The 26,975-nt window shown below is 44.2% G+C and overlaps 1 protein-coding gene across 1 annotated transcript in view; it reads left to right on the top strand.

Moving 5' to 3' along the window:
• The window catches only part of LOC144594267 (Y+L amino acid transporter 2-like), a 103,906-nt gene that overhangs the window by 1,130 nt on the left and 75,801 nt on the right, over positions 1-26,975 (top strand). The window contains exons 2-4 of the mRNA XM_078400532.1: positions 3,385-3,957; positions 12,627-12,752; positions 20,367-20,508. Coding sequence (XP_078256658.1) covers positions 3,432-3,957; positions 12,627-12,752; positions 20,367-20,508 — 794 coding nt within the window. The 5' untranslated portion in view covers positions 3,385-3,431. The remainder of the gene's footprint in view (positions 1-3,384; positions 3,958-12,626; positions 12,753-20,366; positions 20,509-26,975) is intronic.

Genomic DNA, 26,975 nt, shown 5'->3' with positions numbered 1-26,975 from the left:
AATCAGATGTGAATGTAGGAAATATGAAAGTTTGCAGATAACACAAAAATTGGTGCTGATGTTTAAAGTGAGGAAGGTTGCCTCCAACCTTCACCGCCTTCCCAGGGCCACTGACGCTGTGGCCTCTGGCTTTCACCGCCTCCCTGGCCGTTCGCTGATCAGGGCCACCGACAGTCTGTCTGTTGACCCATACCTTTACTCCAGCCCCTGGCGGGCCTCCACCAGCGACTCCGCCAACCCCTGCCTCTCCACTGCCCACCAGCAGGCTGGTACTGTCACCTCACCCGAGTTCCAGGTTCAGCAATAGGCCCACAACCTCCATAATGCAGACTCCAACACCACGTGGTCTAACTCTACTGGGTCCTGCTGCTGCCCCCCCCCCCCCCCCCTTCGAACTGGGAACCTCAGTGGTGGTTCCACTGGGTCTTCCCCTTCCCCCTCTTTTAATCAGCTGGCTCCAGTTTTTCCCACCCGTGCACTGGTCCTCACGCCCTGCTCCTCTCTGAACCCCCACCATTCCCCCACCAAACCTCGCCTCGGCCTCCATCTACTCACCTGCCCTCCTCGACCCCAACCCACACGTCGTGTCTTCACCATCTCCCCTAACCTCACCCTTTCCGATACAGAAAGATCTGTCCTCAACAGAGGCTTCACCTTTGCTCCCCTCCACCCCCTCAATGGGTTCCGGGTCCACCATGACATAGAGCTATTCTTCCATCACCTCCACATCCTTGCCTTTTCCGATGATAAGGAACCCTCACCACCCAGTGATGACCCCTTCTCCCATCTCCACCGGTCCCCTTCTCTTGTACTCCCCTGGACAGCCTTCTACCCTCTAGACCTTTTTATTTTTAACTGCCGGCGTGACATCAACCGTCTCAAATTTTCCACTCCCCTTACCTACTCTAACCTCTCCCCCTCTGAATGTACGGCCTCCCAACATTATCATCAAACCCGCCGACAAGGGAGGTGCCGTGGAGGTCTGGCGTGCTGACCTCTACTGAGGCCATGCGGCAACTCTCAGACACCTCCTCCTACTTATCCTGTGACCATGATCCCACATGAGCACCAGGCTACAATCTCACAGACCATTTCTGATTTTATCACTTCTGGCTGTCTGCCCTCCAAAGCCTCCAACCTTATCGTTCCTCTGTCCTGCAAAATCATCTCCCCAAAATCAAGCGCAGGCTCAGCGATCATTTCGGTAAACCTCCGCTCAGTCCGTCTAACCTACCTGATCTCCCAGGTGCAAAACACTTTAATTCCCCCTCCCATTCCCACACGGACCTTTCTGTCCTGGACCTCCACCATTGTCAGTGTGAAGCCCAGCACAAATGGAAGCAACAGCACCTCATATTTCGCTTGAGCAACTTACACTCTAGAAGTATGAATATTGACTTCTCTAACTTCAAGGAACCCTTGCTTTACTTCTCTCTCCAACCCTCCACTTCCCGTTTCTCTGACCAGACTGACTGTCCCCGATTACATTTTATCTCTGTTTGTTTTGTCACCTTCTCCTAGCTAGAATGGGTTGTGTTATTAAAATCATAGTTTTGAAAAATTATTTGCTGGGACTGCTTGCACAGATGTTAGACACAAAAAGCTGGAGTAACTCAGCAGACCAGGCAGCATCTCTGGAGAGAAGGAATGGGTGACGTTTTGAGCTTGTTGCCTCTTCCACTTCTTCTCCACCAACTGGCCGGTACTTCTCGGCCTTGTTCTCCTGCCTCCCTTCCCGGCCGCGTTTCCCCTTCTCCCGCTGACTGGCCAGACGTCTTCCCAGCTACTTTTTGCCTCCGTGGGCTTTGCAGCCCTTCTCCCGGTTCCTCTTCCTCCGCTGGATCCTCCAGCTTCTTCCCCGTTTTTTACAGCACAAAAATTGACTATTTTGGTGGTTTATTCAAGGTAAGAACGTACGTGTTGCATGTGTATGCCAGAGGCTGCAATGTCCTCCAGATGGTTTGAGCGACTCCGTACGTCATGCCCTTTGACCTTGCGTGCAATCCCCCTATTTCACTGTCTGTATCTCTCGTTTTGCCTGAAGAAGGGTCTCGACCCAAAACGTCACCTATTCCTCCTCTCCAGAGATACTGCCTGTCCCGCTGTTACTCCAGCATGTCGTGTCTGTCTGCCTTCGGTGTAAACCGGCATCTGCAGTTCCTTCCTACATACCGTCGCCTCCTTGGCACCGCCAACAATGGCGCCCGGGAGCAGAGATGATAGTATATAAGAAGATAACTGCAGATGCTGGTACATGCTTGTGAGCAGAGATGATAGGGCGGTTTGCTCTCTCATCTTTGCTCGGGAGCAACAAGCTCGAGCGCCAACGGCGCGGTCGGGCAGTTCACCCGCGCGACGGGGAGAGCGCGAGGCCAACGATATAGCTGACGGTCAGGCGAGGGGCGGGTTATCATGGGGAAGGTTAGCTGGGGTGGCGTAGTAAAGGTTGTACGTGTATAATTTACCGGTAGGCACAGGTATCTACAGGTAGGCACGCATTATTCGTTGAAATGTATGTATATATTTTTAAATGCCACCTAAAGAAACAATGTCTTCTGATTCTTTCTCGTTAAATTAGCGAGCAGTTAAGTTTAAAATTACAGTCGTAAACCTCTGCAAAAAGAGAGACTTGTGTTGTTTGAGAAGGCTCAAGTTACCCGTCAAGGCACGACGGAGGTATGGATGATCCCGAACTTTCAACGTCAGGCAGCCTTTACTGTGTTGAATCCCTGAATAGTTGCCACGATTGGAGATACGAGTTTCAGCAGATCACAGGTTACAATGACTTGTCAACATCCTTCGTTTCTTGGAATGATTTAAATATACCTGTTCTCTTTTTCCCTCTCCCACCGGGCAGGAAATGTAAAAGTTTGAAACCACGTACCAAGTTTCAAAACATTTTTTCACCGCTGTGATCACTCTTGAACAAAACTGTCAATCTACCTCTTTGTGGCCCTTGGACATTTATTGTCTGCACTTTCTCTGCAATTCTAATACTATATTCTGCAGTGTTTCCTTTCTCTTTTTGCAATCCCTGTGTGGTGTGCTTCGTGAATGGTGTGATTTGCCTGTATATAATCACACAAAGCAATGCTTTTTTTAAACTATTATCTTTGATTTTTGTGACATAAATATGCCAATAGCTAGGGTGCTGGGCAAGGGTAGATTGATTATGAGGATGGTACTATTTATATGGGTATCAGATCCACACATCCATTTTGTTATTAGAACAAATCTGAATGTGAATAACAACAACAAAAAATCAATTGATCATTTTGCAACCTTAAAAAGGTCAATGTAAGCTATTAAAGAATTATAGATAAAGCATACATGAGAAAATGTATAATGATTTTTTTTTTATTATCGTTTTTTTTCTCTTTCTAGGTCGCTGTTTCCTATTGAAGGATATTGAAGTATGAAGATACTCAAATATGGAGAAGGAACATATGACTGTTAAGACAAGTGCACACACCAATTTTCCCAAAAGCTCTGATTCATTTCCTTTCAGGCCGAGAGGACCAGCTAAGACCCAATCCAAAACTACAGTAGTTGTACTAAAGAGGGAAATTTCTTTATTGAACGGTATCTCGCTTATAGTTGGATCCATAATTGGATCAGGGATTTTTATTTCTCCAGGTGGGGTCCTAGCGCAAAATGGCTCCTATGGTCTGTCGCTGATTACTTGGAGTGTTGGGGGTCTTTTTTCAATTATTGGAGGCCTGTGCTTTGCTGAATTGGGTACAACTATTCCAAAATCTGGTGCAAGCTATGCATACATTTTGGAAACATTTGGCAGTTTTGTTGCTTTTCTTATGCTCTGGGTGTCAATACTTATTATTCAGCCCACTGCACAAGCTGTTATTGCCATCACTTTTGGCAACTACCTGGTGCAGCCGATTTTTGTAAACTGCCATACACCATATATAGCAGAACGACTACTCGCAGCTACTTGCATCAGTAAGTGTATTATCATACCTTTTATTGAGAGTACAATATATATTTTTAATATACATTTAAATTATAATAAACACTAAGAATTATCTTATGTATAATAAATTAAAACTAATTTGCTTATTTTTGATTAATTAGATGCATCATTCAGGAGATGGTAGGATGATTAAATTTAATAACATGGATTTTAAAAAGTAAAGTATTTAAAGGTATTTTAAATGTTGGTTATACTCAGTAGAAATGTAACCAATTCAGATGTGATGCATCCTAGATTCTTGAAGAAGGTGAGTGTGCAGGCAGAAAACGCTTTGGCCTGAATTTTCCAAATCTCTTTAGGTTTGAGAGTAATGATAGTAGACCAGGGGACAGTATATTTTCATATCTGGGTCATAAAAAAGGGATAGAGATAAATAATTAATTATAGTTCTATAGGTGTACCGCAAAATGTGTAAATTTTTTGGGACAATAATCTGAGACAAAATTAATAATTACTTGAAAATCCATCAATTCATAGATGAAAACTAACATTTTTAAAAAGATAATCTTTAGTAAGTTATTTCATGGAATAAAGAGGATTGATGAAGGCTGGGATGTGAATTTGGACTTTCAAAAGGTGTTTGACCTTTTATAGCATAATAGGCATGAATAACAGTGGCAAAGGATCGGAAACAGAAAGTAGTGGTGAATGATACAAAATGGTGGAACAACTCAGCAGGTCAAGTATCATCTCTGGAGAACATAGGTGCGTTTTGGGTCCGGATCCTGAAATGTCACCTATCCATGTTCTCCAGAGCTGCTGTCTGATCTGCTCAGTTACTCCAGCATTTTGTATCTTTCTTTGGTAAAACCAGCATCTGCAGTTCCTTTTTATTACATTATGAGTAGAAGGCAGATGGTCCGGGTTAGGTCCGAATTGGGAGGTCTGGAAACGGAGGTCTGGAAACGGAAAATAATTGTTTTCGTGAATGGAGAGGTCAATATTTGGACCAGTGGTTTTATTAAAATTTTATATACATTGTGGATGATCAGCCATGATCACAATGAATGGCGGTGCTGGCTCGAAAGGCCTAATGGGCTCCTCCTGCACCTATTTTCTATGTTTCTATGGGTGTAACTTGGGTTTAAGTATCCAAGGCATAATTTCAACATTTACCAATGACACAAACCTTAAAGTAATAAACATTATAAGAATAATAAAAAAATTCAGTATAAAAGCTTTTACATAGAACTAGAAAAATTAGCATGCACATGGCAGATTAGATGTAATATAGAGAAGTTCAAAATTCATATAGTCAAATCAAGTTTATTGTCATATTCATAACATTGGTGTGGTTTGGGTACAACATAAATCTTGCATCAGCAGCATTGCAGGCACATAGACTCAAACACTACATGAAAACGTATATTGTACATAATTTTTACAAGATAGTAAAAAAAGACTGCAAAAAACAAGATATTACTGCATTAATACAGAAAAAAATAGTCCATGGTACGTCAAGTGGTCTGCAGTGTTTCATTCCCTATTAGGTTGTGCAGGTCAGTTCAAGAACCTGATAATTGTAGGAGAGTAGCTGTTTCTGAACCTGTTCGTTTAGGACTTCATGCTCTGTACCTCCTGTGTGATGGTATCAGTAAAAAGAGGGCATGGCCCAGATGGTAAGTGAAGAAAGCGAATGGTATGTTAGCATTCATAGCAAGAGGATTTGAGTATAGGAGCAGGGAGGTTTTGCTGCAGTTGTACAGGGCCTTGGTGAGACCGCACCTGGAGTATTGTGTACTGTTTTGGTCTCCTAATCAGAGGAAAGACATTCTAGTCTTAGAGGGAGTACAGAGAAGGTTCACCAGATTGATCCCTGGGATGGCAGGGCTTTCATATGAAGAAAGACTGGATAGGCTAGGCTTATACTCGCTGGAATTTTGAAGACTGAGGGGGGATCTTATTGAAACATATAAAATTCTTAAGGGGTTGGAGAGGCTAGATGCGGGAAGATTGTTCCTGATGTTGGGGAAGTCCAGAACCAGGGGTCACATCTTAAGGATAAGGGGGAAGTCTTTTAGGACCGAGATGAGAAAACATTTATTTACACAGAGAGTGGTGAGTCTGTGGAATTCTCTGCCACAGAAGGTAGTTGAGGCCAGTTCATTGGCTATATTTAGGAGGGAGCTAGATGTGGCCCTTATGGCTAGAGGGATCAGGGGGTATGGAGAGAAGGCAGGTACAGGTTACTGAGCTGGATGATCAGCCATGATCATATTGAATGGCGGTGCAGGCTCGAAGGGCCGAATGGCCTACTCCTGCACCTATTTTCTATGTTTCTATGGTGGGGATCCTCAATGATAGATGTTGACTACTTGAGGCAACGCCACATATAGATGCCTGCGATGGTGGAGATCGCTGTGCCCTTGAACTGGGCTGAGTCCACTCTGCAGTCTTCTTGTGTTCCTCTATAGAATTGGCCTTGCAAGCCCTGGTGCAATCAGTCAGGATACTTTCATTTTGTGCATCTGTTGAAGTCTTTCAGAATATTCAGTGGCATACTGAATCTCTTTATACATCCGAAAAGGTAGAGGTGTTGGTGCACCTCGTCATGATTATATCTGTCTGCTACGTCTAATATGGTTCTTCTGAGATGTTATTGCCCAGGAATTTGAAGCTGCTAACTCTCTCCACCACCAACCCACTATTGAAAACTGATACGTGGTCTCCTAACTTTTCCTTTCTGAAGTTAACAATTCTTTCATTTTGTTGACATTGATCAAGAGGTTGTTGTTGTGGCACCAGTCAACCAGGTGTTCTATCTCGCTCCTGTGTGCTGACTCATTACCACCCATGACTATGAATTTGGTAGGAAGACAAAGGAAAGGCAATAGAAACTGTACCATTTTTTTAAAGTACTACGGGAACAAGGACAGGTATTTGCATAAATCTTTGTAAATCACAGTACATAATTATTTGGGCCCTTAACTTTATTAGCAGACATAGAATAATGACAAGGAAGTCATGCCAATTCTTTGTAAATCAACTTGGATCACAGCTAGATTATTTGGATTGAATATTGGAATTATGGATACAATATTTTGGGAAGGAATTCAAAACTGTGACTGAATAAATTTACTGGAATGGCACCAGAGATGTAAATTTGTAGTTATGCAAAAAGATTGTGCAGAACTTGGGGTTCTTTCCCCTTATGCAGAGAAGATTGAGGGCAGATTAGACAGAACCAACTGAGGATTTTGATGGAGATTGCAAAATAAGAAACTGTTGCATTATTGGTAAGTTTGGTAACCAAAAGAGCACAATTTTAAGACAATTAACAAAATGTAAGAAAAGATTAAATTGATTCGGAGCTTTCTCCAATGGAGATGTTGTATAGGAGCACAAACAACCCCCAAATGCTGCAAAATATGCTCAGTCTTAAATATGAGTATCACACGATTCTAACAAGTCAAGTGACCAGCTACTGCGATTGAAACAGCGATATTTTGAATTAGGGGACAAACCGCATACATTGTTAGCCCGTCAGCTTAGAGGGCAACAAGCAAGTAGGGCCATACATATAATAAAATCAGGCAAGGATGTTGCTTTAACCGATCCAAAGTTAATAAATGAACGCTTTAAGGAGTATAATAATAATAATAATAATAATTCATTTATTTTATATAGCGCCTTATCGGGTGCTCAAAGCGCTTTACAAAAACAATTAACATAGAAACAAACAGACAAACTATCCTGACGGAAAAGCGGCGAATACACAAAGCCAGCATCCTCTCACGTCAGGGTCCGGCAGTAGACATCAAAAAGCACAAGACACACAGATATAATTTTTACACAAACAGCCATCACAGTGATTGCTCTAGGCATACCCTCACTGTGATGGAAGGCAAAGTCTTATCTCCTCTTCATTCTTCTCCCGTGGTGCCACGAGGTGATCGAGGCTCCCAACTTTTTGAAGCCCCCACCGGGCGATTGAAAGTCCCAGGGCCGAGCCGAGCAGGCCGATGAAAGTCCTGAGCCCCCACCGGGCGATGGAAAGTGCTGCGGCCGGCCCACGCAGGGCGATGAAGGGCCTGCGGGCGGGTCGATCGTACCTCACGCTTCGGGGCGGTTGAAGCTGCTACGGCTGGAGCTCCCAAAAGCCGGTCGCCAGCCAGGGACCTGCGAACTCCCGATGTTGCGGTCTGCAGGGCCCACGGCCGAAGCCTCCGAGATGGTAAGTCCAGGCCCTGCGACCGGAGTCTTTGAGGTCGATCCCAGCTGGAGGCCGCCGACTCCACGATGTTAGGCCGTAGCGCGAACGGAGATACGACACGGTAAAGGTCGCATCTCCGTTGAGGAGGAGATTTGAAAAAAGATTTCCCCCAACCCCCCCACCACCCCCCCACATACACAGAGTTAAAAATAAAACAAAACGTACATTTAACGACGACAATGACAAAAAAAACAACAAAAAAACAGAGAGACTGCCGGTGAGCCGCAGCTGCAGAACACAGCCACGCCCCAATTATCAAGAGCTGTATAAATCCAAAGCTAACGGTGATATCAATGCATGGTTAAAAACGTTGGACATACTAAAATTAGATAGTGCCTTTTGTGAGGCCTTAAACTCAGAACCCTCCTCTGTAGAAATCATGGACGCAATTAGGTCGCTGCAAAACGGCAAGAGCCCTGGGCCAGATGGTTTAGGAATCGAATTTTATAAGAAGTTTGCTGACCAGGTAACTCCGATCCTGCACAGGATGCTCTCCCACTCAATCGAGTTGAAAAAGCTCCCACCATCATTGTACAATGCTAATATTTCTCTCTTATTGAAACAAGACAGGGATGAAACCAATCCCTCCTCATACCGACCAATTTCTATGCTTAATTTGGATTTCAAAATTTTTACTAAAATAATGGCGACTAGACTAAATAAGTGTATAGAATCCATTATCCATACGGATCAGACCGGGTTCATCCCCAATAGGTTCTCTTTCTTTAATGTTAGAAGAGTAATGAATATTATGTATCACAAATTCGACAGTTCTTCCAAACAAGCCATTCTGTGCTTAGACACAGAAAAAGCTTTCGATCAGGTTGAGTGGGGATATTTACTCAGCGTGCTGGAAGAGTTTGGTCTTGGTGCCTCTTTTATTTCCTGGGTACGTCTTAAATATGCTCATCCCACCGCTTCCATACTCACAAATCAGGATAGGTCACCCCCCATTTGCCCTTCAGAGGGGTATGCGACAGGGCTGCCCCCTCTCGCTGCTCCTCTTTGCGTTAGCCATTGAGCCGCTGGCAATCGGCATAAGAGGGCATGCGCTTATAAAACCGATAATACTGGGTGGGGTGGAACATAAGATTTCGTTTTATGCGGATGATATTGCCATCTTTGTATCTGACCCTGAACATTCTGTCCCTTACCTATCCCAGCTTATTAATTCCTTTGGCGAGGTCTCAGGTTATAGACAATAGACAATAGGTGCAGGAGGAAGCCATTCGGCCTTCGAGCCAGCACCGCCAGGTTACACTATAAACTGGCAGAAGAGTGAACTTATATCATTAACAGCAGAATTAGACCCTGTATTCTTAGCCAACATGCAGTTTAAAACAAATCCGGACAGTATAAAATATCTGGGCTTTAAAATATCCAAAAATCCCAAGACCCTTTTTTAAATTAACTTTACCGAAAGGTTGAACAAGCTAAAGGAGAACATAGAGAAATGGAGAACGTTGCCTATTTCCTTGATTGGCTGCGTGAACGCAGTAAAGATGGTTTCCCTGCCGAGATTTCTGTATTTCAGAATGTCCCTATTTTTATCCCCAAATCCTACTTTAAGTTAATCGATTCTATCATTATGCCATTTATTTGGGGATATAAAGCACACAGGATCTCAAAAGCTTATCTTCAAAAACGAGGGAACATGGGGAACTGGGGTTACCGTGCTTTTTATATTACTATTGGGCGGCCGATGTTAGAGTCATGGTATACTGGCAACATGCATATGAACGGGGAGTTGGATATGACCTGCCCCCTTGGCTGGCGATTGAAAAAAGCTTAACCCCAAAAACTTCTCTCCCTGCTCTCCTTTTTTTCATTACCCAGATCTCTCACCTCTCTTAGAGAGGATCACTTCACTCTGTCCAATGCTCAGAGAATATGGCACCAAATTAGGAAAAAAGTTGTGAGCTTCCGAATATGTCAATGCACGCCCCAATCTGGCATAACCACGCTTTCCCCCTATCATTTACAGACACAGCGTTGAGACAGTGGAGCTGTAAAGGGATAGTTACAATAAAAGATCTTTACATAAATAGACACTGCATCATTTGATCAGCTACAATCCAAGTTCTCATTGCCCAAAACTCAATTCTTCAGGTACTTACAGCTGAGAAATTATGTTCAACAAAACAATTCGCATTTTGAGTCCCTGCCCGAAGATGACTCATTGTCCAAAATTTTGCTGGGTCCCCCGGAAGCAAAGAACCTAATCTCATCTTTTGTAGGTATCTTTTCAAACAAACTAGATAAATCTACTTTAAAAATAAAACAAACCTGGGAAGAAGACCTTAACATTGAAATTCTTGACGATGTCTGGAAGTTAGTACTGAAAAGTATAAAATCCTGTTCTATTAATTCTAGGCTACAACTGATTCAATTCAAGGTTATATACAGATTACACTACTCTAAGGTTAAGCTGCATAAAATCTTTCCTGATCTCTCACCTTTGTGTAATTTTGCAAGACCGCTGAGGGTACACTCGCTCACCACTTTTGGACGTCCAAAACTTCACAACTTTTGGTGTCTTTTATTTCAATGGTACACTACTGTTTTAAATGTCACTTTAACTCCGAACCCTGAAACCGCTCTATTCGGCTATTCCACAACGCTTGAGTAGCTAGACCATAATGCTCGCACAATTTTGGTTTATAGTATGGTAATTGCCAACAGATGTATTTTGAAACTATGGAAATCAGACTCTGCTCCTCAGTTAGAGACTTGGTTAAGAGAATTAATGGGCATCTTACACGTAGAGAGGCTGAGATATGAATTGTCTGGCAACCCTCAAAAGTTCTTCAACATATGGAACCCAGTGCTGCAGCATATTAAGGACAAGGAAAACTATCCCCTCAATGCCACACGCTTTTGTACCTTCTTTGAATCCAGCAGTGAAAATACTTGGCTTGTGAAAATTACCTTGACTCATGTTTTTGTGCTTTTGTCTTTTTTTGTCACATTGTAGTTATGTTTTTTTTAATTTATTTTTATTTATTTATTTGTTTGTTTTTGTTTGTTTGTGTTCATGATTATGTAGGGAAGGGGGGGGATGGGGTTTACTGTTGTTGTTATATGCACTGTAATTAATTAAATTTAATTTTTTTAAAATTAACATTAAAAAAAAATGTAAGAAAAGATTACGAGAAGAGTATTGAAATTAACTAGACAACTTGTTGAAGGAATTGGCACAAGTACAAATACAATAATTTTTATGAAGATATCAATATAATATAATGATAAAAAAATTAATTAAGTGGCCACTGTTTTAGAAACATAGCAACATAGAAAAGAGGTGCTGGAGGAGGCCATCCAGCCTTTCAAGCCAGCACTGCCATTCATTGTGATCATAGCTGATCATCCACAATCAGTAACCCGTGTCTGCCTTCTCCCCATATCCCTTGATTCCACTAGCCCCAAGAGCTCTATCTAACTCCTTTAAATTCATCCAGTGAATTGGCCTGCACTGCCTTATGTGGTAGGAAATTCCACAAATTCACAACTCTCTGGGTGAAAAAGTTTTTTCTCATCTCAGTTTTTAATGGTCTCCCCTTTATTGGGGAGACTGGTCCCTGGTTCTGGACTCCCCCAACATTGGGAACATTTTTCCTGCATCTAGCTTGTCCAGTCCATTTATAATTTTATATGTTTCGAATGTAATTTTATATGTTTCAGTCTGAAGAGGGTCTCGACCTGAAACGTCACCCATTCCTTCTCTCCAGAGATGCTGCCTGACCCGCTGAGTTACTCCAGCATTTTGTGATATCTTCACTGCCTGTTGTACCTGCATGTTCACTTTCAGTGACTGGTGTACAAGGACACCCAGGTCTCGTTGCACTTCCCTTTTTCTTAATCTGACACCATTGAGATGATAATCTGCCTCCTTGTTTTTGCCGCCAAAGTGGATAACCTCACATTTATCGACAGTATACTGCATCTGCCATGCATCTGCCCACTCAACCTGTCCAAGTCACCCTGCAACCTCCTAGCATCCTCTTCGCAGTTCACACTGCCACCCATCTTTGTGTCATCTGCAAATTTGCTAGTGTTACTTTTAATTCCATCTGAATCAATACATATTATAAATCGTTGCGGCCCCAGCACCAAGCCTTGCGGCACTCCACTCGCCACTGCCTGCCATTCTGACCTGGACCCGTTTATTCCTATTTTTTGTTTCCTGTCTGCCAACCAATTCTCTATCCATGTCAATACCCTATCCCCAATACCATGTGCTCTAATTTTGCCCACGAATCCTTTATAACATGCTGTGATTTTGACTAACTCAATGAATGGTTCATGATTCTATAATACTGATTGTGCAATGAATCTTAATGTGTATAACCAAGCCTGAATCATTGAGTATGAATATGTGTGTATTAGTAGCTCCGGTGTTACCTGTTTTTACTTCTTCATATCCAGGCTTGCTTACTTTTATAAATTGTTCCAGCGTAAAATGGGGAACAAGAGTCCAAGATGTATTTACGGTTGCAAAAGTTATCGGCCTCATCATCATTATTGTTACAGGGCTGGTTAAACTGGGCCAAGGTAAGAGGATACTGTAGATTATAATGCAGATATTCAAGTCATTTATCTCAACTACTTTTCTGCCAGGATTCTATAAATCTTTTACCATCTTTCTTTATCTAACCTTATTGATATATCAGGGTATTCTTTTCTTCCTGAATCATTTAGGAAATTTCCACTTAAATGAGGAACTGTATTGTACATTGACTTTGACTATTTGTGGAGGGACACATTAGATATATGCTCATTAAGCAACATCAACACACGAGTATATATTGAATGCATACAAAAAAACCAGTAACTTTATACTTCAATGAAGATACATATGTCTTGGATCCATCTGCCGTACTGTCTCTGCTGCTTGTTGCATTCCCTACTACAAGAATTAACAGCCCCTTCCATTGAGCTTCCAGCAGGCTGCCTTCATCTATATACTAAAACTCTTGTTTGTTTTGTTTGTTCCTGAACAACAGCCAAAACAGTACATGATAGCGCGACAATTTTAGCCCCACCTTACTCACCGTCGTCCCTTTGGTGCTAATGGAAGAAGTTTCCTTGAAATCGGTGTTATATTTTTTAAGTTATTCACATTTTAAAGTTTAAATCTATCTCCTAGGGAGGGAGGGAGGGGGGGAATAAGGGAGGTTGAGTGGGGGGGGAAGGGGGGTTGAGGGGGAGGGAGAGGGGAGGAGGAGGGAGGGGGGAGTGGGGGAGGAGAGGGTGCTGCACCAATGCAGGAGAGGTTTGGGCCCAATGGGTCTACTTGGTCTAGTATCAACCTAGAAAGCACTTTTTGAAGTATTTTACTCTGGTTCGGAGGCATGTTCAAAAGGAGAGGATATAGTAGCAGAAGTTAAGTCAACCTTCTGTGGAGATGAGGAACGCAGAGCCAGATCTTTCGGCACCAGTCCAGTGGCCGAAGCAAACAAAAAGGACAGATCTGGCTCTGCGTTCCTCATCTCCACATTTCCCTTGCTCCAATAATCACCCCTCAAAAAGTGATACACATGACACTATGATACATGTGCACTCATTCACAGTTGATTATCAAGGAGCTCAACAATAGTTCTAGAAAAAAATAGACCGTAAGACAGGAGCAGATTTGGCCATTCTGCCCATTGAGTCTGCTCCACCATTCGATCATGGCTGATCTATTTTTCCCTGTCAACACCATTCTCTTGCCTTCTCATAACCATTGATGCCCTTACTAATCAAGAAACTACCAATCTCCGCTTTAAAAATACCCAATGAATTGGCCGCCATAGCTGTCTGTGGCAATGAATTCCACAGATTCACCACCCTCACGATAAAGAAACTCCTCGTCATCTCAATTCAAAAGATGCGTTCCTTTTATTTTGACACTGTGCCCTCTGGTCCTATACTCCCACTACTGGAAACATCCTCTCCACATCCATTCTATCTAGGCCTTTCATTATTCCCTCTGAATGGCCATTCAGAGGCCATGCTGCAAGATGCACTGAGCAATGTCGACGGGAACGTGTTCCAAGCAAGTTTCAGAGACGTCAGTGAGTTTGCGGAAGCGGTTACGGACTTCATTGCACAATAGCCGATAACATCGTCCCCACGATAAGGGTTAGTATCTTCCCTAACCAAAAACCCTGGGTGGACAGGTCGATTCACGTTGCTTTGAATGCTCGCACCGCTGCTTACAACTCCGGCCTGGCATCCGGCAATATGGACGACTACAAGGTAGAGTCCTACCGACCGCGAAGGGCGGTGAAGGATGCAAAAAGGAGGTACAGGGACAGGATGGAGACGCAGATGGAGCAGCAGGACACCAGGCGCCTTTGGCAGGGGCTACGGACTATAACTAGCTACCGGTGTAGCCCCCCCTCAACCGGAAGTGCCGGCACCTCCTTAGCTGATGACCTGAACTCTTTTTATGCACGGTTCGAGACGGTTAACACCCCTAGCTCACCGTCTAAAAACAACACCGACGGGGCGCTGGCTAGCGAGGCTGGAGGGGGATCCACCGCCGGGGATGTGCACACATTCTCGGTGTCCGAGCATGACGTGAGGTGGGCTTTGACGCGTATGAACACGAGGAAAGCTGGAGGCCCAGATGGTATATCTGGGCGAGTACTAGAGTCTTGTTCTACTCAGCTTGCTCCAGTGCTCACCACAATATTCAACCTCTCCTTGGCAAAGTCCGTGGTCCCTGCATGCTTCAAAAGATCCATTATTGTACCGGTGCCAAAGAATGCCTCTCTAGCTTGTTTAAATGACTACCAACCGGTGGTCCTCACCTCAGTTGTCATGAAATGCTTCGAGAGACTAATCAAGAAGCACATCTGTGCTCTCCTTCCTCGTAACATGGACCCACCACAGTTCGCATACCGTCCGAACAGGTCCACGGATGATGCGGTCTCCCAGGTTCTGCACACCGCTCTCTCTCATCTGGACAGCCAGAAGGGGGGCTATGTGAGGATGCTGTTCATTGACTTTAGTTCAGCTTTCAATACCATAGTCCCCACCAGACTGGCTGAGAAGCTGCTGGAACTGGGGCTTAGCACCCCTCTGTGTGCCTGGGTCCTGGACTTTCTCACTGCCAGGCCCCAAGTGGTCAGGATGGGAGAACACACATCTAGCCCCCTCACCCTGAACATAGGATCCCCCAGGGTTGCGTCCTTAGCCCCCTACTGTACTCCCAGTACACACATAACTGTGTGGCCAGGTTCAGCTCAAACTCCATCATCAAGTTTGCTGATGACACTGGTGGCGGGCCGGATCTCCGACAACGATGAGAAGGCCTACCAGGAGGAGGTGGCTGATCTGGCACTCTGGTGTCAGGACAATAGCCTCCTCTTGAATGTAAAAAAAACTAAGGAGCTGATTGTGGACTTTAGAAGGGCTCAACATCCAAGGACGTACACGCCACTGGAAATAAATGGGTCTACAGTGGATAGGGTGAACAGTTTTAAATACCTGGGAGTCTACATCAAAGAGGATCTGACATGGGCAACGCACATTGCCACACTGGTGGGTAAGGCAAAGCAGCGCCTCTACCACCTTAGACAGCTGAGGAAATTCAGAGTGTCTCTGAGGATCCTTCAGTGCTTCTACTCTGGGGCTGTAGAGAGCATCCTGTCCGGCAACATTACAGTCTGGTTTGGGAACAGCTCTGCCCAGGACAGGAAGGCCCTGCAGAGAGTAGTGCATTCGGCAGAACTCACCATGGGAACTACATTCGCCCCCCTGCAGGACCTATACATCAGGAGGTGTAGATCGAGAGCAAGCAAGATTATGAGGGACCCCTGCCACCCCAGCAACGGACTGTTCCAGCTGCTACGGTCAGGCAAACGCCTCCGCTGTCACGCTGTGAAAACGGAGAGGATGAGACAGAGTTTCTTCTCACAGGCCATCAGGACTGTTAACTTTTATAACTCCAGGGATTCAATTTTGTCTTCTCTGTATTAACTTTAATTTATATGCTGTAACTGTAATTCTTTTTTTGCACAATCCGCAGGCATTGCCACTTTCATTTCACTGCACATCGTGTATGTGTATGTGACAAATAAACTTGACTTGACTTGACTTTGTGTGTTCTATTCAGTAGGTTTCAATGAGATTCCCCCAATATCCTTTTAAACTTAAGCAAATACAGAGCTATCAAACACTCTACATATGTTAACTCCTTCGTCCCTGGAATTTTCTTGTAAACCTCTTCTGGACCCTCTCCAATGCTAGCACATCCTTTCTCAGATTTGGCCCAAAAATGCTCACAATATTCCAAATGTGGCCTGGCCAGTACCTTATGAAGCATTAGCATTACATCCTTGTTTTTGTATTCTAGTCCTCACAAAATGAAGGTTAACATTGCATTTGCCTTTCTTGCTCGTAACTCAAACTGCAAATTAATCTTTTGTGAATCTGGCACCAGCACTCGCAAGTCCCTTTGCATCTCTGATTTCGGAATCTTCTTCCCATTTAGAAACCAGTGTATGACTTTATTCATCGCATCAAAGTGCATGACCAAACACTTTGCTGCTCTGTATTTCATTTGCCACTTCTTTGCCCACTCTCCAAGTCCATCTGCAGACTTCCTGCTTCCTCAATACCACCTGCCTTCCACCTATCTTTATATCATCCACAAACTTGACCAAAAAGCCATCAATTCCATCATCCAAATCATTAATATATAAAGTAAAAAGTAGTGAATCCAACACCGACCCCTGCGGAACACTACTAGTCACCAGCATCAATCAGAAAAGGCCCCACTCTTTGCCTTCTGCCAGTTAGCCAATTTGCTAACCATGCTAGTACCTTGCCTCTAATACCATGTGCTCCTATCTTGCTTAGCAGCCTCCTGAGCTACACCTTGTCAAAGGCTTTCTGAAAATCCAAGTAAACAATATCCATTGACTTTCCATTGTCTATGTTGCTTGTGACTTCCTCAAAGAAGTAACAACAGATTTGTTTAAAAAGGAAAATCTTCAAGGAGGATATAAAAGTAATCTTCAAAAACATGTAACCAGCATCTCATTATCAAGAGACTAGACCTTTCTCAAATGTTACCAAAGAAAACTAACACCCTCACACAAACCTCAGCAGAAAGCAATACTTTAATCAGGAGCTCCAATAGAGATATTAATACCTAATACTGATGCTAAAGGCTTTTGTAAAAGTATTCCAATAAAACTCATTATGCACTCCCCTTTTGCATAATGAAGTACAATGTTATGTGCATTGAAAAACAAGAACTGCATCAACCTGCATTGTGTAAGTCCCCCACATCTGTGGAAATAAATTGCATTTATTTTCCCCCTCTATCCTGAAGCTCTGTGCCGAACAACTGGCACCGATCTACACAGACATTTTCAACCAGTCCCTGCAAAACTGCTCTGTCCCTGCCTGCTTCAAGGTCTCCACTATTGTCCCTGTATCCAAAAAGACAAGGATCACTGGTCTTAATGACTACAGGCCTGTCGCACTGACCTTTGTAGTCATGTAGACCTTGTGCTGGCCCAGCTGAAAAACATCACAAACCCCCTGCTGAATCTTCTGCAGTTTGCATATAGGGCCAATAGATCGGTGGATGACGCAGTCAACCTAGGCCTGCACTTCATCCTCCAGCACCTAGACTGCAAGAGGACCTATGCCAGGATTCTGTTTGTGGTCTTTAGCTGTGCATTTAACACCATTGTGCCAGAGCTACTACACTCCAAACTCTCCCAGTTGACTGTGCCTGAACCCCTCTGTCAAGGGATCATCAACTTCCTGACAGGAAGCAGCATGTGAGGCTGGGAAAGCACATCTCGGACCCGCAGACCCTCAGCATGGGAGCACCGCAAGGCTGCGTACTCTCCCCTCTCCTTTACTCTCTCTACACCAACGTCTGCACCTCCACAGACTCCTCTGTCAAGCTCCTCAAGTTTGCGGATGACACAACCCTGATTGGACTGATCCAGGATGGGGAGGAATCTGCCAACAGACGGGAAGTGACGCAGCTGGCATCCTTGTGTCATCGCAACAACATGGAGCTCAATGGAACTAATTGTAGACTTTCAAAGAGCTCCCCCTCCCCCCACTCACCATCAACAACACCACAGTCACATCTATGGAATCATTTAAGTTCCTTGGAACCATCATCTCCAGGGACCTTAAATGAGGGCCAACATTGACTCCACAATCAAAAAGGCCCAACAGAGGATATACTTCCTGTGGTAACGGAGGAAACACAATCTGCCACAGGCAATGATGGTCCAATTCTATACTGCTATCATTGAGTCCGTCCTCACCTTCTCCATCATGGTCTGGTTTGGCTCAGCCATCAAGCACAACATCCGGAGGCTGAGAAGGTTGTTGGCTGCAACCTTCCCCTCCAATGACGAACTGTACACTGCAAGGGCCAGGAAGCGAGCGGGCAAGATCATCTCTGATCCCTCTCACCCCAGCCACAAAATCTTTGAAGCACGTCCCTCTGGAAGGCAACTCCGGACTTTCAAAGCAGCCACAGCCAGACAAAAACAGCTTTTTTCCCACGAGTAATAGTTCTCAATAACCAAAGTCTAGTCCCTTTTTTGCTCTGGTTTATTTTCACCCACATGTTTAGTCCGTAATGTTGTTTTGATGTGTTTATGCTTTATTCTTAATTGTTAACTGTATGTTAATGCCAATAAACTTATTCATTCATTCATTCATTCATTCATTCATTCATTTATTTATTTAGTGCAAATGTGAACGAAAGAAATGTCAGGACTAGAGGGACTGAGCTATAGGGAGCGGTTGAGTAGGCTGGGACTCATTTGAGGAATAGATCGAGTAGATTCACAGTCTCTTGCCCAGAGTAGGTGAATTGAGGACCAGAAAACATAGGTTTAAGGTGAAGGGGAAAAGATTAAATAGGAATCTGAGGGGTAACCTTTTCACACAAAGGGTGATGGGTGTATGGAACAAGCTGCCAAATGAGCTAGTTGAGGCAGGGACTATCGCAACGTTAAAATGCAGTTAGGTACATGGATAGGACAGGTTTGGAGGTGATATGGACCAAACGCTGGCAGGTGGGACTAGTGTAGCTGGAACATGTTGGCCGGTGTGGGCAAGTTGGGCCGAAGGGTCTGTTTGCACACAGTATCACTCTATTACTCTAAATTAGTTTTAGTAAAGAAATAATTCCAGAGAAATGACAATATCTAAAATCTCATTAATGCTAATGACCTCTGATGAAGGTACCCAGTCTGAAGAAGGGTCTCAACCCAAAATGTCACCTATTCCTTTTCTCCAGAGATGCTGCCTGACCCGCTGAGTTACTACAGCACATAATTTCCATGGCTTCAAGAGCATGCAAGAACTTTCATATTCTGCAGCAAAGGACTAAACTGACTTCACAAAGACTTCTCACCATCTGCAAGACACTAGCCAATGCTGTAAATGTAATACAGGCCTCAATGACTGCTGTTCCAAATACACAAAGAATGCTCTGTAGGTACAATCCAAAGATGTTAAAGAAACTTGAACGAATTCAGGACAATGCAGCAATCTAAAAATGCCAGTCTAATCTGCTGTTTAGCTTGACACATTGACTGCAATGTGTATTATCTGACAAATAGATGCCAGAGACACAAGGTTCCCTTGGTAGCACATGGAAAGTTTTAACTTTTACCACCTTTAAAGACAAGAGCAGAATCAGCAATGTGCTATAACACCTGTAATGTGTGTTCAAGCTGCATAATATCCTTGAAAATGTATTGCTGTCATCTGTGCATTCCTAAACAGCAGCTTGACATAATCATTTAAAACTGTTGTGCTATTTACACCCATCCTGAAAGTGTTTATGAATAAAGAAAAAAAAATGTTACAGTTCCTAGGTCATCTTCATTCTGTTGTTAAATATCTTGGTATCTGTTTAAGCAAAATTGCAAACCTGTCAACTTGGCAACACTTTCTTGTAATGCCTTAACTAATCAGAAGTATACTTACCTGTCAAGCTAGTTACACTGACTGCGAGCAAAATTATGTTCCCTTGCATTACGGAAGGCAAGATGGAAGACATCCATTAGATGGAAGACTTACTGTAAATGTTATAAAATATTCAGGAATTTTTCCAGGTTCTTTCCTAGTGCATTAAAATATGTGTGTGAAATGTCTGTTCTGATTATTCCTTCTTACTTTCAGGTGAAACTGAGTTTCAGTCCACATTCAGTGGTTCAGTGTGGGATGCTGATAAGGTCATCTTGTCCTTTTATTTTGTACTATTCTCCTATTCCGGTTGGGACACGCTTAACTATGTAACAGAAGAAGTTACAAATCCTGAAAGGTATGACTGCACATACTGATCTGATATGCATATTGTTGAACCGTACTGAATTACTTCGCCCTCGCAGCTGCGGCTTGCCTGCAGTCCGTTTGTCTTTTGTGTTTTTTGTTGTTTTTGTCTGAATTGTAGTTTAAATATGGTGTAGTGTTTGTGGTTGTGTGTTATGTGGGGGGGGTGTGGGAACTGTAAAATTGTCTCTCCCGAACGGAGACGCGACCTTTGTTTCTGTGTCGTGTCTCCGTTCCCGCTGCGGCCTACCACCGGCCATGCACCTGAAGCTGGCGGCCTCCGGCTGGGACCACCTGGGCTCTGGTTCGCAGAGCCCGCGGCCCGGACTCACCACCTGCGGCGCTGGCTGCCTTCGGATGCTGCGGGAGCGGCTGCGACTCGTCTCTCGAGGCTTCGGCGCAGGCCGCATGGACGTCGGAAGCCCGCAGGCCCCTGGGTGGGGGCCGACATCGGGAGCTCCGGCAGCGGCAGCGTCTTCGCCCACCCCGAATTGCGGGGCTTGGGTCGGCCCGCCGCGGACCTTTCACCGTCCGGCGCGGCCTGAAATAGGCCGCGGGGTTTTCTCCGCCCAGCGGGCGCATCAATGTCGGGAGCCACGACCGCCTCGACGGGGCAACTCCAACAGCCTGACCGCGGGAGAAGACGGCAGGGAAGAGAAAAGGACATTCTGGCCTTCCATCACAGTGAGGAGGCGACTGGAGGAGACTCACTGTGATGGATGTTTCTTTTGTTTGGTGTTAGTTTATGATTGTATGTGTTATTGCATTTTTATTGATTATTCTTATTGGTCTTATTGTTGAACTGCGGGTAATTTTTCATTTCACTACACATTTATGTGTATGTGACAAATAAATTACTATTGACCTTTGAATGTTAAATTCTCTGTCGTAGTTTGCACATAAACAATGAATCTCAAAACATATTTTTCTACATTAGCTTTTTTAGGAGAATATTGATCTTTATATCTTTTTCTCCTTTCTTTCTCCTAGTTTTTATTATTCTCATCAGAAGCTTAATTACCATATCCTGTAAACATTCAACATAATCCTTAGTTCCAAGTGTAAACTACCGTCAATTTGCTTGATTATTCAACAACCTGATGAAAATGTTGCAATACTGAGCTACCCACACAGAGATGTCATTATACTGTAAATATATAAAATGCAGACTGTAAAACCAGTCTTGTTTCTGCCTGCTCCTGTCCCACTAAATTCATATCCACTTACCTCAACTCCATCAAACCCCCCCGCCCCCATTGTGATATTGCAAGGACTACTTTGTTGTATCACAAGGACTACTTTGTTTGCCTGTGTAGTAACGTGTATATAAGAGAATGAGGTGATTTGGTGGTCACTCTGGTTCCAGGTGGCCGTGGAATAAACAACCTGAATTTAAGCTCCAGCCTTTAAATCTTTTAAACACGTGTACTTGTGGTCCGTCCAGAGTCATAACAAAGGTATAACAGATACCGGACCACGCAGTACAACAGTTTCTGCCTGCTCCTGTCCCACTAAATTCATATCCACTTATCTCAACTCCATCAACTCCCCCCTCTCAGATCCTATCCCTCCTGACCTATGTCCAAGACACCTCACACGCCCTTCGTCTCTTCAATGAGTTCCATTTTCCGGGCCCTCACTCTTGAATCTTTACTGTAGACGTTCAGTTGCTCTACACCTTCATCCCCCACCAGGAAGGCCTTAAAGCCATCTGGAGATAGACGATCGACTGACTTCTATTATAAACCTACTAACTTTCACAGTAATCTAGACCACACTTCTTCCCACTCTACCTCCTGCAAAGAATCTATCCTCTACTCCCAATTCCTCCGTCTACGCCACATCTGTGCCTAAGATGAAGTGTTCCATACCAGGAGCTCTTGCTCCCCCTCCCTCCAGTTGGAACAGAGATAGAGTCCCCCATTCACCCCATCAGCTGTCATATACAGCACATAATCCTCCAACATTTTTGCCACCTCCTACGGAATCCCACTATGAGCCGCTTTCCACTGAGACTTCCCTCTGCAACTCCCTGGTAAACTTATCCCTTCCCACCCAAACCACCCCCTCTCCAGGTACTTTCCCCTGCAACTAAAGGAGATGCAACACCTGTCCCTATACCTCCTTCATCGACTCTGTCCAAGGACCCCGACAATCCTTTTAGGTGAGGCAGAGGTTCACTTGCACCATCTCCAACCTCATCTACTGTAGCGCTGTTCCAGGTGTGGACTATAAGCACAGACACAGCGATTATTACGCTGAACACCTTCGCTCAGTGCACTAAGGCCTGTGCGCTCTGGTTGCTAAACACTTTAACTCCCCCTCCCATTCCCATACTGACCATTCTGTCCGGGGCCTCTTCCACTGTCAGAGTGAGGTCAAACGCAAATTGGAAGAACAGCACCTCATATTTTTGTTTGGGCAGCTTACAACCCAGCAGTATGAATATTTCAAGTAACCATTGCTTTCCCTCGCTCTCGGTCTCTCCCCCACCCTAGTTCACTGACTAGTTTCACTGACCTGATTAATTTTACTGCGTGTAGGCCTTGTCACTTCCCTCTCAGCCAACAATGAACCATTCTCCATTTCTTTGATCAGCATCTGCTTTGATATGTCGTTTGCACACCTTGCCCTTCCATATGTCTAGTTTTCTTCTCCCCTGAGTCTCAGTCTGAAGAACGGTCTTGAGTCGAAATGTCACCCATTTCTCCTCTCCAGAGATGCTGCCTATCCCGCTGAGTTACTCCAGCATTTTGTGTCTAATATTGATTTGATAGTCTTGTTAACCTGCAAAGGGCAGCTATTTCAAATCTCCAGAGATTCTTTCACATACAAAATGGAATCTTTTACCTAAAAAAAAATCCTAATTCCCATTTGTCTCCAAATGCTTCATGCTTTAATCCAGGCTGCACATCACCATAACACCTAGAAACAATTATATTGTTAAAAATACTCTTTTCCATACAAAACATTAAACTGAAGCCTTTATTTGTGTTCTGGTGGTTCTATTATAGAGAACGTTAAAGATTCATGGACATTATTGAAAGACTAATAAAATTCTGTGAGATCTTGCAAAGTTCTTTTTTTCCTGAACTGCACTAGCAAAAGCTGGTCAATAACAATAGACAATAGACAATAGGTGCAGGAGGAGGCCATTCGGCCCTTCGAGCCAGCACCGCCATTCAATGTGATCATGGCTGATCATTCTCAATCAGTACCCCGTTCCTGCCTTCTCCCTATACCCCCTGACTCCGCTATCCTTAAGAGCTCTATCTAGCTCTCTCTTGAATGCATTCAGAGAATTGGCCTCCACTGCCTTCTGAGGCAGAGAATTCCACAGATTCACAACTCTCTGACTGAAAACGTTTTTCCTCATCTCAGTTCTAAATGGCCTGCCCCTAATTCTTAAACTGTGGCCCCTTGTTCTCGTCTCCCCCAACATTGGGAACATGTTTCCTGCCTCTAATGTGTCTAACCCCTTAAGAATCTTATACGTTTCGATAAGATCCCCTCTCATCCTTCTAAATTTCAGTGTATACAAGCCTAGCCGCTCCAGTCTTTCAACATATGACAGTCCCACCATTCCGGGAATTAACCTACGCTGCATGCCCTCATTAGCAAGAATATCCTTCCTCAAACCTTTGAAATCAATTAAAAATAAAATAAAGCAGATCATAAAAATGTGCTTCAAATGTTTTCCTGCCTACTTTACCTTTCTACCAAAAAAACAATTGTCACCTCACGACCATGTATTTAGAGAAGATGTCTATTATGGAAACGATTCAATGGCTTGAATGTCTAGCACAAAGACACTGTGAGAAATAGATGTTTAAAAATAATATAACATTGACCACTGCATTGGGGCTGCCCCCGGCACCTGTGCAGAACCCATTGAAATCATTAACTTTACCATTAACTCCCATTTTGCCCTCCAATTCATTTGGACCATCTGTGACAAATCTCCCCCTTTCTTGATCTCTCTATCTTCATCACAGGGGACTAAAATCAAAACCACTGATTCCCAGTTATCGACTACACCTTCTCCTACCATGTCTCTTGCAAAGATACCATCCCTTACTCCCAATTTCTCCATTGCCACTGCATCTGCTCCCAAGGTGAGGCTTTCCACTCCAGAACATCTAAGATATCCGCTTTCTTCAATAAAATTGTTTCTTCCCTGCTGTTGTGGATGGATCCCTAACACGAGTCGGCCTTGTGTCTTGTGGTTCTACTCTTGCACATTCTCCCTCCCAGATGGAAGTTTCCCTGGTCCTCACCTTTCACCCCACCAGCCTCCACATCCAATAAATAATCATCCGCCATCATTAACGTGATCCCACCACCAGTCACATTTTCCATCCCCATCCATCTCCATTTTCTGCAGAGAGTACTCCCTCTACAACTCCTTGGTTCATTAATCCCAAACTGTCCCCTCTCCCTACACCTCCCTCAGCTCCATCCAGGGACTGTGGCAGCTCTTCCAAGTAACTCATGGTTCACATGCACCGTTTCAAATGTTGTCTACTGCATTTGGTGCCACTGATGTTGCCTGTTTTACATTGGCATAACCAAGCATAGACCAGGCAATCGTTTTGCCAAACACATGCTTGTCCTGCCAAAGCCTGCAGGATCTCCTGGTTGCTACCCATCTTAACTCCCTTCCCCATTCCCATACTGAACTTTCTGTCCTGTTTTACATTGGCATAACCAAGCATAGACCAGGCAATCGTTTTGCCAAACACATGCTTGTCCTGCCAAAGCCTGCAGGATCTCCTGGTTGCTACCCATCTTAACTCCCTTCCCCATTCCCATACTGAACTTTCTGTCCTGGCCCTCCTCCATTGCCAGAGTGAAGCCATATGCAAACTGGAGGAACTGGACCTCATTTTCCTCTTGGGCATATTCCACCTGGTAGCTTACAACCCAACAGTATGAACAATGAATTCTCCAATTTTATGTTACAACCCTCCTTCCACCTCTTTCCTGTGCCCCCACCCAGTGCGCACCCTTTCCTTCCATTATCCCATCTCTCTTTGCTCCCATTTCCTTCTACATATATACCTCCCTCTGGCTTTACATTTCACTAAGTTTCTCTCTTTATCTGACACCCTTCTGTCTCTTTTTCATCTCCAGCCTTTGTCACTTACTCTAACCATCTGCCAATCAAACTCCCTTAACCTGTGTCCACCTTTTACTTGCCAGGATTTGTCCATCCCCCCACCTTCAGCTTTAAAGTGCACTAGATCATGTGGACCCGTTGGGCCCAAACCTCCTCTGTGTTGGTGCAGCACCTTCTCCTCCCCCACTTCCCTCTCCCCCCTCCCCTCCCCCCTCCCCTCCCCCCTCCCTCGCTCCCTCCCTCCCCCTCCCTCCCCTCCCCCCTCAATTAAAAATAAAATAAAGCAGATCATAAAAATGTGCTTCAAATGTTTTCCTGCCTACTTTACCTTTCTACCAAAAAAACAATTGTCACCTCACGACCATGTATTTAGAGAAGATGTCTATTATGGAAACGATTCAATGGCTTGAATGTCTAGCACAAAGTCACTGTGAGAAATAGATGTTTAAAAATAATATAACATTGATCACTGCATTGGGGCTGCCCCCGGCACCTGTGCAGAACCCATTGAAATCATTAACTTTACCATTAACTCCCATTCTGCCCTCCAATTCATTTGGACCATCTGTGACAAATCTCCCCCTTTCTTGATCTCTCTATCTTCATCACAGGGGACTAAAATCAAAACCACTGATTCCCAGTTATCGACTACACCTTCTCCTACCATGTCTCTTGCAAAGATACCATCCCTTACTCCCAATTTCTCCATTGCCACTGCATCTGCTCCCAAGGTGAGGCTTTCCACTCCAGAACATCTAAGATATCCGCTTTCTTCAATAAAATTGTTTCTTCCCTGCTGTTGTGGATGGATCCCTAACACGAGTCGGCCTTGTGTCTTGTGGTTCTACTCTTGCACATTCTCCCTCCCAGATGGAAGTTTCCCTGGTCCTCACCTTTCACCCCACCAGCCTCCACATCCAATAAATAATCATCTGCCATCATTAACGTGATCCCACCACCAGTCACATTTTCCATCCCCATCCATCTCCATTTTCTGCAGAGAGTACTCCCTCTACAACTCCTTGGTTCATTAATCCCAAACTGTCCCCTCTCCCTACACCTCCCTCAGCTCCATCCAGGGACTGTGGCAGCTCTTCCAAGTAACTCATGGTTCACATGCACCGTTTCAAATGTTGTCTACTGCATTTGGTGCCACTGATGTTGCCTGTTTTACATTGGCATAACCAAGCATAGACCAGGCAATCGTTTTGCCAAACACATGCTTGTCCTGCCAAAGCCTGCAGGATCTCCTGGTTGCTACCCATCTTAACTCCCTTCCCCATTCCCATACTGAACTTTCTGTCCTGTTTTACATTGGCATAACCAAGCATAGACCAGGC

Source organism: Rhinoraja longicauda, chromosome 6, assembly GCF_053455715.1.
Source record: "Rhinoraja longicauda isolate Sanriku21f chromosome 6, sRhiLon1.1, whole genome shotgun sequence".
Lineage (NCBI taxonomy): Eukaryota > Metazoa > Chordata > Chondrichthyes > Rajiformes > Arhynchobatidae > Rhinoraja > Rhinoraja longicauda.
This window is presented reverse-complemented; position numbering and strand designations above follow the sequence as displayed.